The sequence below is a fragment of the Mastigoproctus giganteus genome, chromosome 8 (genome assembly GCF_048544385.1).
Source record: "Mastigoproctus giganteus isolate SK-2022 chromosome 8, ASM4854438v1, whole genome shotgun sequence".
Lineage (NCBI taxonomy): Eukaryota > Metazoa > Arthropoda > Arachnida > Uropygi > Thelyphonidae > Mastigoproctus > Mastigoproctus giganteus.
Genome location: NC_143582.1, coordinates 212,722,443 through 212,734,816, shown reverse-complemented (window position 1 = coordinate 212,734,816; position 12,374 = coordinate 212,722,443). Strand labels below are relative to the sequence as shown.

Below are 12,374 nucleotides of genomic sequence, written 5' to 3'. Positions count from 1 at the left end.
TCATGTGGTTTATCACTAATTTAATGTGTAGGTGTGTGTTTGCACGTGCATGCATATCTGTATTCTGTCCAGTGACTGATTAAATGGTATATCAGCCACACAGTTTGTTTTCTACCCTAATTATTAAATTACAAAAAAAAAAAATAAACAAAGCTTGAAAATTTATAGTTAACTGCAATTTTCTTTCTCCTTTACACGAGAAAAGAACTAATCCAGTACAAATGACACAAATATAAATATTATAAAATGCATTGTTATTGGAAATATTTTCAAATTAAGACAATACTCAGCACCACACACTATCTCAATAGAAGTAGAAAAACTATTACAACCTGCAAATTTACAAACTTTTATTCTCTTTCACACCATTAAAAAGAATACAAAGGCAAAAAGATATAAACTGTGTTTGCAAGTATGTGGGATAACTTTAGGAAACAGCTGATCTAATTTAGGCATGTTAAAAATGACAAAATACATTAATCAATGTTTTAAAGTGTATGCAAATCTGAAGTTACAAATTTAATCATTATGCTTGCACCCCCTCAAGGCTGTCTACTCTTTATTTTTCTTGTTGCTTTCCTGAAAAAGAAATCAAATTATCAAGCATTATTAAGACAATCAATCACAAAATGATCTAAATAACAAGCAATATATACAAGCAATTACAGTCCATCTATTAATACCAACTAACTACGGAGGAGGGGGGGGATGGACAAAATAACAGAAACACCTGATATGAGAGTATCAGTTTTTGTAATGGCTGTGTGTTATATTATGAGCATGCAGTGATTTTTTTTGTTTCTTGTACACAGCATCGTGAAGGAAAGATGATAAAGGCTGATGTTTATTTAGAGGTGATATAAAAAAAGGTACATGAAGAAAATGACCAACCTGTCTGAATTCCAAAGAAGTCAAAAATTGTTGTTGCACGTTTAGCAAGGGCATTGGTGACTAAAACTGCCCATTTGTTTGATGTATCCAGAGCAACTGTATCAAAAGTGATGTCTGCATGACAAAACAAAATGGCACCTCCATAGCCAGGTGGGAAGGAGCAGCAGTGCTTAGCACACACTTGCTTGATTAGACCAGGGTTCAAGCCCATCACCACCAAATACAGAGGATGCAGAAAGGTCAGGGAATGACCACTCTGCATATTCCTGGAGCAATATGGCCTTAGTTGCTAATGCTCCTAAAAAACTAAATAACAACAAAACATAGGACAAACTGTGGCAGCAAATCAAAGCTAATGAAAGACTGCCAGACACTGAAAAGGATTGTAGCCTGAAAACAAAACTACTACCTCAAACATAAATGAGTCTCAGCAATCCAGTTTCTAACAAAAGTTTGGTGAGAACTTCATAAAGCTGAAATTTATGGCAGAGCTACTACTGCCAAGTCACTCATTACTGATGACAATGCTAGCAAGAGGATGCAATGGTGTAAAGAGCACAAAAAGTGGATACTTGCTGATTGGAAACTAGTATTTTCAGACAGCTCATCATACACCTTTCTGAACAACAAGGATGTTTATGTTTGGCAAAATGCATCATTCTGATTGTTTTTGTGCTAACTGTCAAACATGGAGGTCCAATGTTTTGGATAGCAACATCTTTGTATTCTTTAACTCCAATAATCACCCTGAACAGGCAAATTACTGCTGATTACCTTAATATTCTGAGTGAGCAGGTTCATCCCATTGTGCAAATATTGTTTGCCACAAACAATGCCATGTTTCAAGATAATTCTTCAAATATGCACAGGCAGATATATCCAATCTTGGTTTGAGGAGGTTGAAACTGAGGCTAAGCATCTCCCATGGCCTGTACAACCACCAGACTTCCTCTACCTTCATCATTTAAGGAGCTTGAAACATTCCTTTATGAAGAATGGTCCAATATTCTTAAGACAGTACAAGATTTTTTGAATTTATCCCAACTGGAAAACAAGCTGTTTTAAAAGCAAAGGGTGGGTCCAACACTATATTAGCACATAACTAACTCTTACTATGGGTGTTCCCATTTTTGTTTATCCCACGTATATACGTATAATAATTCAATTGTATATGCATGTTATGGTATGTCTATCAACCAACATCACAGGATATATATAATTAAAAAAATAAAATTGTGTTGGACATACACCACATTGCTAAAAGTATCTAGACACCCCTGTGTTTTGGGAAAATTGAACCATACCTTCTTTCTCCCATCCATGTCAGGATGGAGGGAAAGCAGTACATTCATGGCAGAAGCAGATCAACAAAACACAATAGATGGAGTGAGGTAATGAGCTTAGTGACTTGCAAAATGCAGTCATCATATGACACCACATTAGAAATCTGCTTGTGCCATTTTAGAGAAACTGCAACACTCAAGATCCATAGTGGCTGATGTAATAACTAAAAGTAAATGTCATGGTGCTACTAAAGTTAAAAAAAAACACTGACAGATCTCAGAAATTGACTGAGATAGCAGAGGACACTCAAAAATGGTACCACCAATTCTTATCGAATGTTGTCAACCAGGAGTTCTGAGAAGACATAGGAACTGATATTAGTAATCCAGTTCCTGGGTGGATTAGTCCTGCATGGGTCTATTTTATTAGACTCAGTAACTGGAATCACACCCAACCCAACCTGCATTGTTTCTACATGCAACCCAACCCATAAAACACAGTTTTGCTCTAACATGGTTGGAGAATTTTGATAAACCTCGCATAACTATATTTTTGAGCTTTTGTGAGGGGAAAACCCTGATATTATTTTAGATGTAAGTTTTCAACATTTCCACCTCTTTTTGAATCCCCACTGTTGACTAGTCAAAAAAAAAAAGAGAAATCTCTGTATTTTATTTTGTTTTTGGGAGTTTTTTCCTTTTTTTCCTGTTTATACTTCTGCAAGACAACCAAGTCAGTACAGTTTACAATAAATCATCAATACAAATATTTATCATATTTAGTCATGGGCTTGAACCACAGTCCACTCAAGGAACGCATGCTATGCACTCTCGCCCCTGACCACTCTGCTACGTCACAGCCTAATCCCAGTGTTATGTTCTGTGCTATTGAACTTGTAGAGAAGGGGGGGGAAAAAAAAAAAAAAAAAAAAATCAATATTTCAAAGTTTTTTTTACTACTGAATAGCAACACCAGGCCATCCAAAAGATTTAAATCATCCAAATGCTGAAGTGTCCCTACCACCACAGTTGTACTAGGTTAATACAACTTCCTTCATTCAGCAATTAGATCAAGGCATTATATCCACCTTTAAAACTCATTACATCAGAAAATTGTTACAATGGATTTTGGAAAAAATTGATTCCAAATCTGTTGAAGTAATGGAGGCATGGACTGTATCAGAATCATAGCTTTATCGCTGAAAAAAAGTAAAGCTGTCAACATTAAATGCATGTGGGAAAATACATGGCCAGAGTCAGTTCATTCAGGAAATATGGTTGAACTGGCATAAAACAGAATTAGTGCAACAGTAGAAATTGCTACGTCGGTACAAGGGGAAGGTTTTAATGATACGACTATTGATGATATATTAAGGAATCCTTATGTGCTGTGATGTAGCAACTAGATCGTAGGTATAGCTTAGCTTAATTATGGTGAGTGCTGATAATTAAGCTAAGCTATAACTACAATCTAGTTGATACGACTACTTTTTAAGTCCTCATGGGTAGCACAGTTTATAGAATCGCCCTCTTCCCCACACTGGGTGGAAAAGACCCGAGTTTGAATCCTGTCGATGATGGGAGGAATTTTTATGGGTCTTTTTCCCAACGTAGCCAAATTAGTTGGGCTCAGGCAAGGTTAGCATGGTTTTTTCTTCCGGAAACTCTGGTTTTTCACCCAGAAGCCAGAAAATCTACCTCAGGACACATGTAATAAATAGACAAAAAATACACAGAGTAATATGCCCTTAGTTGCCAATGCTCCTAAATAAAATTTAAAAAAAAAAAAAATTGCTGAAGACTTAATTACTGGTAGAAAAAGAAGGCCGGCGAAGCAGATTTAGTGGAAATGGCATCGAGGTAAAACCAAATCAATTCAGAGGATGATGGTGCAGATAAAAATTCTAAACTTCCAAATTTTACACTAAAAAGCATACAGGATGGCATAAAGTTAGCCAAGCAATTAGAATCTTATTTTTTTGAATGCAGATTCTTGAATGAAAGGAGCCCAAAGTTCAAAAATGCTTAGTTCCATACAATGAAATTCAAAGATTTATCAAGCAAAAGAAAACAAACCCAGATTACTGATTTTTTTAAAGGAGTAGAAGATACATGAAATCTGGAATGGCACATTTTAACGAAACCCCCTTTTTGTACTTTTTCTTAGTCCCGCATAAAACAGTTTTGCACGACACTACATTTTATAGGAACTTAACTACCATATTATACAAGGGTTACCTCTATATCTTTTTCCCACTACTTCAACAATTGAAAATCTTAATCAGATATTAGCTTTGGACATTTCAGTGTGAAAATTTTGGATTTTGTCAGGTGGAGGTATTTCTACATTAAATAAAGAGCCTTCCTACCTTTTTCTTTCTGTTAAAAACTTTTTAAATTTCAGTTTTTCAATGTTGTATGGAGGTGAACTATTTAGAAAGCTGGAACTGCACCTGAAATGCATAATTACCTGAGAACTGATCTGACTGTAGTATGGATGATACATAGGGAGCTGCACAGCACTGAATTTTTTTGGAAGAGCTGGCTCAAACAAAGCAAACATCACAACATACTGCATAGCAACAACTTGCACATTATAACTAGTTCCTGGAAAACTAAATAGCCATGTTATGGAGTAACAAGTCATGGTAGACAGTTTCCCACTTGATGGCCATGTTCAAGTCTAGCAAGTTTGTAAAGAACAATATTTGCCAGAAAGTTTCACCCCAATTAAGATGTTGGGTAGGTGTTTCCCACTTGGAGCTTTCTCTTGGTTTGGGATTGGAAGGTTGGTTGTTGTTCTTGGAACAATGAATGCCATGCACTACATCAATAGTATGAACAATTCCCGTCTTATTTCTCGCAAAAAAAAAAAAACACCACACCTACTACTATCTCCGATGACAGATTTCTAAACAAGATCAATACCTCTATTAGGAACTGCACTGACTTCGTCTCACTTGGCATAAGCAAGTAACAACTCCGTGTGTGTGCGTGTGTAAAAATTAAGTTGAATGAAGAGGCTTATAACATGATACAAATTGAACCTCATTGTTCTTATAAATGTATTATAAAGATTGTTTTCAGCATTACTTTTCTTCTAAACAACTATTCACTCTGTGCAAATTTCAAATCTACCTTATGATTAAGTATTGTTCCCATATCTGGCATATGCATTTGCTGTCCACTCCAAACCAAGTTTTCCTCTTCCTGATTTATCCTTTATTTGTATTTTCTGGAACAACCTTTCTTCACATGTAGTTCCCAAAAATTAAAACCTACAGAAATTCAAGTGTAATGTTAGCTAATGTCTTCTCTGTCTGTGGCCTATGTGCGGTACTAAGTACCAAAGGTTCTAATACCTTTCTTATTTGGGGTATTCATAAATAAAAAAAATCCACTCTTTCTGCACTATGGCAGCAGTATGTGGAGAGCTCTTTTGTTCCAGCATGATAATGCACCATGTGATACTACATACCCTGGAATGGTGGCTTCATTGTGGTCAACATACCCACAATCAACAGCTGAACTGATCACTATGCTGAAGGAAAAATGGATCAAAATAGAATCTTGGTAATTTGGAATTCAAGGTACCAAATATGTCCATTTCAATAGGTTTAAAAGAACCTTGTGCACACATTAAAGAAATTGTCATACTATTGTTAACAATTTATTTAAAAATTGTTAAAAATCTTTTGGTGGATGTTTGTAATTAACAAGTTAATTTAATCAACATGAGAAGGATAACAATTGTACTATGGAGAAATTCAGTTTCTCACAGGTAATAAACATATTGATGTTTTCATTATTGTCGCCAATCATATACAGCTCAATGTAATACAAGATGTACATTAAACTGAGCATTATTTGCTTATTACATATAAATGTATGTGGCTGCTAAAGGAAGTGCAGCCATTTTTTCCCCCAATATTATCCGCTGTGTAATTTGCTTGTATTCCTTGCAATAAAAAAAGCCACATTGCCCTGTTTTTTTTTTTAGTTTTTAAAATAGCTAGGGAAAAAAAGAAAGAAAAAAAATTTCAATACAGTTGTAAAATTTTATTTTAGCGTGTGCATAAAAAAGCCACTATTTATGGAAGAGATTAACTGCAAGAACCTGCTTGAAAGGAAAAGATTACATTAACTACACACTGAAATAATGCATAACAAAAAAAAAGAAAAAAAAAAAATTCTCAGAACATTGGAATTTTGCATTTCATTATTTAAAATGAGGAATGCACATCAAGCAGCTTCTGTGATTAAATCTCTTCTATAAAAAAGCAACTAAATTTATACACATGAAAAAAATTCCACGAGGTAAATGTACAAAGGCAAAATTACACAATTGTAATGAAAAATTAAGCTTTAACCATTCACTGGCATTTCTATCATCTCTTCACTCTTGGCTATTTACATAAGTCAAACAGGTCACTGGTTCATGCAAGCACTATGAACAGCTTACATAGCAGCAATTTGCAAGGGCAGTCCAAGTGAAGTTAAGTTCACTAGTATTAGTGTCAAAGGAGAGAAATTTAACCTTTTTGCATGGACAAAAAGTATTAAACGGAAAATAATATCACAAAATAATGACACCTAGAGGACAGATTTTCATGAAATTTTATATTTGGATCATTTAGAAAGATTTGCCACATCATTCTAAATTTCATGAAAATTGAACCAATATCTGCCAATTATTTTTATACATCATGATAGGTTATAGCAAAGCACTGGACATTGTTTATGCTAAGACCATTTCTGCACTTTAAGATCACAGCTGCCCATTTACTTCCTCCAATGAGTACATGGCAAAAAAACATTGTTAGCTAGACATGATCAAAGTAAAATAAATACCTTTTCATGGTATGTTTGTAGGGACAAAGTACGTACACTTTGTATCTCAAGTTTAGAATTTCACCAGAGCAAACACCATTTTACTGGGTTTATTAACTACTTACAGGTTAATGCAAAGATATAAGGCACATCTCATCAAAGCATCAGATCAATGGAATAAGTTGCCTTCCACAGTGGTTGAAGCAGAGATGGAAAAGTTCAAAATTCAATTTGAATTTTCAGTTTTCTGCATCATATAGCATTATAATACTAATACAAAAAAGAAATATTCCACTTGTGGAATTTATGGAAAAGTGAATTATGATTACATTAGGGCAATACAGTTCAGGCATTAATTGCTGAATCAAAAGATCATGTTTAGTATTACTAGTGGCAAATGATGCAAGAAAGCAAGCTTATAAAGCATCAGCAAAAAAAAAAAAAAACACACACATCACCTGTCTATCCTCTGCAATAATTTCTCGTTCTTCTTGAATTTATTCAAACTGCCATTTCCATAACATTAGATGGAATGTTTGTTCTGACAATCAACCACTTGCTGGCTGAAGGTAAACTTACATCTCCAACAATCCTTCCTCAAATTGAATTTATGCTCCCTCATGTGTGCAGTCTGAGCCAAAGGAGGAATGTCATCAGTACTGAGCTTACTCAAACCATTCAAAGCCTTAAACATCTCACATCAAGGTCACCTTGGGTGCCTAGTCTCAGACAATAAAATTTGCAGAATTGAAGCTTTATTTGGCAAGACAATACTTTTGTTCCCATCATCAATCTTTACTAAAAAAGAAATGGCATACTCTTTCATGATAATATCCATCTTCAACAAGTGAAGATTCAATCTTATATTCTCAAATTATTATCTGTTTGATCTGTTAAAGAATGGGATTACATAAGTAAAACATTCTGAATTGGAAATTGATTGCAGGTTAATGATTGCTCCAACACATACAAGCAGTTTTATAATGCTGGTTCAACATTGGCAAAAGTGTATATTGCAGTTAACAGAAACTGTGTGACCCCATGTATTACTAATATTTAAGGGACATGACATGGTGAAATAGACCAAAACGGTCAATAAACAGCATTTTTAAGAAGTGATTATTCCTCAAAAGATTTTTGATTTATGAAAGACTAATAGAAAAGATAAATAGCATTAGTCAAATTTAATCTACAATTAAATATAGTGTAATTCTGATATACCTTATAATATACTTACCTTCTGTGTCAATATTATCAAGAGACGTCGAAATACACCAATGAAGTCAATGAATAAGTTTACAGAATGCCTGAAAATATGAACAAATTACTAATGTAAGAATATATTAAGAAAAGCAAGTTATATTATAATACTTTACTACAGAAATAAATATACCTAGGAACAGTCTTTAATGAAGATGGTAAATTAGATGGAATTAAACAGAATAATAATAATAATTAAAAAAGCAATGAAGCATAAAATAACAAATAAAATGGTAAATAAGTATTAAATAAAGGATGGATTTATATTTCTAACATTTTTTTTAACAGAATAAAAGTGTGGAAAGGTATTCAAAAACAAACAAGTGCATGTAAATTTAAATTACTTCTTTATAAATTTGGATGTAAATGATGCTTAATTTCAAAGTAAGATTATCTGCAAAACATAGGCAATACCCAATTACTGCAAGACTTTGGGTTGCAATAATTAGTTTACTTTGATGCTAGAGAAAAAACTACACTGTAAATTTCAGCTTAATTAAAAAAATCAATTAGGTAGCATTGAGACCTTTGGTTCTTGTAGAACATGACTGTATGGTATTTTAACACAACTTTCCTGAACATGTCATAATTCTGTTGTCTCTACTGATCTTTACTTCTCTGCTCTAAGGATACAATCATGCATTCCAAAAAGTTTATATTAATTTGATGCTAGGCTTTTAACCTATTATCAATGCTCTGAGATTTACTGAATGCACTATAGATAACTTCAACAACCATTCCCACAAGTAAGTTCCCTCAGACTGTCCCAAGTTCATTTTACCCTATCGCACAGGGATAGGTGACGTGATTAATAGATAAAATATGCTGAAAAATGGCAGCTAAAGTTTAACACTAACAAATGAAAGGTACTGCAGCATATGGGTAAAAGTAATCCCAGATTAATGCACCAACTGTGTGGTACTACTCAGCAAAGTGTAAAATGAAAGGTCTGGGAGTAGTGTGCAGTCAGATATAAACTTCTTTCAGCAGTGCAGATAGGTTGCCAGGGCAGCTCATGAGGTTTTGTCAATGATATACTGGAACTTTATTAGCAGGGATGAGGCAGCAATTATCCCATTGTATAAGGCAATGTTTACACTTCACCTAGAGTTTTGCATACAGGCCTGGAGGCCTCATTTTAGGAAAGATGTAGATCTGCTGGAAAGGACACAAGAGAAGGGCAATGACACTGGTGAAATGAAAAGAGGGGTGGTCATACCGAGAAATCAGTAGAGCATTAGTAGAGGCATATGATGCAAGAAAGCAAGCTTATGCAGCATCAGACAAAAAAAAAAAAAAAACCCATTTCACCCCTCCATTCGTTCCAAATGCCTGTCCAGCTCAGCCTTAAATTTATTTAGGCTATCAACTTCCACAACAAAAGATGGAAGACTGTTCCACCCACTGGCTAGAGGCAAATTTCTGCACATCTGTTCTACAACTGTCTTTCTTCAATTTGAATCTGTCCTACCTCAGGTTCTTAATCTGAGCAAGAATTCCATCAGCATTCAGCTTGCTGAAGCCATTCAAGGCCTTCGAACCTCAGATCACATTGCAGGTGCCTACTCTCCATGCACTGCAATTTACAGAATTTAAGCCTTTCTTTGTAAGATCACCCCTTTGTTCCCCTCTTGTTGCCATTCTTTGTACTCTTTTCTAGCAACTCTACACCCTTCCTAAAATGAGGCCTCCAGACATGTACGAGGTGTAGCTTGACCATTGCCTTGTATAATGGGATAATCACCCTGTCCCTGGCAGCAAAATTCCCATATATCATTGACAAGACACCACTACCTGCCCTGCAAAAAAAAAAAAGCTGCGCTGGCACCCATCTGCACTGCTCAGCAAACTTGCTATTAGACTGTACAATTATCCCCAGGACTTTTTCACTTTCCACTCCCGAGTGTAGTACCACACAGTTGGTACATCTCTTCAGTTATTGCCACCCATATGCAGCACTTTGCATTTGTCAATGTTAAACTTCAGTTACCACTTCTCAGCCCATTTGTCCAACTTATCTAGATAAAGTTGGAGTAGCATACTGTCTTTAACAACACTGCTAACCTTTGTATCATCTGCAAGCTTGGTCATTAAACCTGATATACCTTCATCAATAAACACAGAAAACACCAATGGGACCAATGCCGAACCCTGGAGAACTCCACTAATAACATTTGTTCACTAAGAGCGTTTGTTTGTTTGTTATTTGGTTTTTAGGAGCATTAGCAACTAAGGCCATATTGCTCCAGGATATGCGGTGGTCATTCCCTGACCTTTCCGCATCCTCTGTATTTGGTGGTGACGGGCTCGAACCCTGGTCTAATCAAGAAGCGTGTGCTACGCACTGCTGCTCCTTCCCACCTGGCTACGGAGGCGCCACCACTAAGCGCAGTGCCCATTGATTACCACCTGTCTTCTCCCACACAACCATCCCTTTATCCATTGTAACAATTACCCTTAATGCCATATCTCTCCAATTTGTATAGCAGTCTTCCACATGCAACAGTATCAAAAGCTTTCCCGAAATCCAAGTACATGATATCAAAATTATTTTGGCATTCAGTTCCTTTGTGACCACATCATAATATCCAATCAAATTGGTCAGGCAAGACCTCCCTTTAACAAACCCATGTTGGGTCTTAACTATTACTGCAGTCTTATCAAGATGATCTTGCAATGCTTCCTTAACCAGTGATTCCGTTATTTTCCCCAGAACACAAGTTAAACTAACAGGTTTACAGTTGGTTGCCACCTTTTGAACCTCCTTTGTGAATTGGTGATACATTTGCACACCTCCAGTACATGGGGACCTCCCCTCAGTCCAAGGAAGCTCTCATAATTATGGCCAAGGGTTTGCTTACTTCCTTTGCTGCCTCCTTTAATATAACTGGATAGATCCAATCCAGTCCAGGTGCCTTTATGTTTAACTTCAACTTCTCCTCCAATTTGCTCTCAGTCATTAAAAAATCATTTAGCTCCCTGTTAGAGTTTGATAAATTTCTGGCACTCTGCTCAATGAATAACTCCTCATGTGTGAATGTAGATGCAAAATATTCAGTTTATCAGCTACCTGAGCATGAACATCAAATAGTCAATCCATCTATGTTAAGTGGTCCAATCTGATTCATCGCTTTCCTTCTAGAGTTTACATAAGTAAACTCTTTGCTGTTTTTCTTTGCATCCTTTACCAAGGATTTCTCGTAATTTGCCTTCGCCTGCCTAACTTCCTTTGACTTGATTACAGACTAGTTTATATCTGCCATAGGCTTCTGTGTCACCTGATACTTTATATGCATCCCATTCATTTTTCTTGTCTGCCATGAGCCTCATTAGTTCATCTGACATCCATTTAGGCCTAAACCTTGAACAGTATTTCTTAGCTGGAATGAAAAGCCTAGTAGCCTCCAAAATTAAGTCCCTGAAGGCTCCCCATTTAGAATTCAACATTGGTAACATCATAAATTGATCCCATTGTACAGAATTTAAGAACTGTCTGAGACCCCTGTAGTCACCTTTACGAAAGCAATAGGTCTTCCCTTTAGCCTTGATGGTAGTTACATCTTTAAATAATTCCCATATCAGTACATTATGATCACTGTCACTCAGTTTTTCCTTTATCTGCAAATACCTAATGTATGAATAATCACTGCTGATAATCAGATCAAGAGTATTACTCCCTCTGGTTGCCTCTCAAACATGTTGCTGTAGAAAACATGTCATACAATAAATCCACAAAAGTCTTGCCAGTGTGGAAGTGACCAACCCACAAGTTCCAGTCGATATCTGGAAAGTTAAAATCCCCATTATAAGACATTCTGATTGACTGGTCCAATCAATTTTTCTGCACGATTGCTCATTATACTCATCAGGCCTATAACATACATCTACTCTCATTTTTCCTTTCCCAGTGCTTATGTCACACCAAACAGATTTAACATTGCATTGTCCACCAACATCAATTGGATGCACTTCCTTTGATTTTGTGTTTCTTAACTAACAGCATAACTCCTCCTCCCTTCCTGTCTATCCTTTCTGTACACATTGTATTCCCCAAATTACAATTCTGCACTGCTTATGTCTGTGTGACACGACGTCTCTGATATTCCAACA

The 12,374-nt window shown here is 35.8% G+C and overlaps 1 protein-coding gene across 1 annotated transcript in view; it reads right to left on the bottom strand.

Moving 5' to 3' along the window:
* Positions 1 to 335: 335 nt before the first annotated feature.
* The window catches only part of BI-1 (Bax Inhibitor-1), an 88,382-nt gene continuing 76,343 nt past the window's right edge, over positions 336 to 12,374 (bottom strand). Inside the window, exons 7-8 of the mRNA XM_090379209.1 lie at positions 8,242 to 8,311; positions 336 to 579 (exon numbers count right to left, since the gene is read on the bottom strand). Coding sequence (XP_090235335.1) covers positions 553 to 579; positions 8,242 to 8,311 — 97 coding nt within the window. The 3' untranslated portion in view covers positions 336 to 552. The remainder of the gene's footprint in view (positions 580 to 8,241; positions 8,312 to 12,374) is intronic.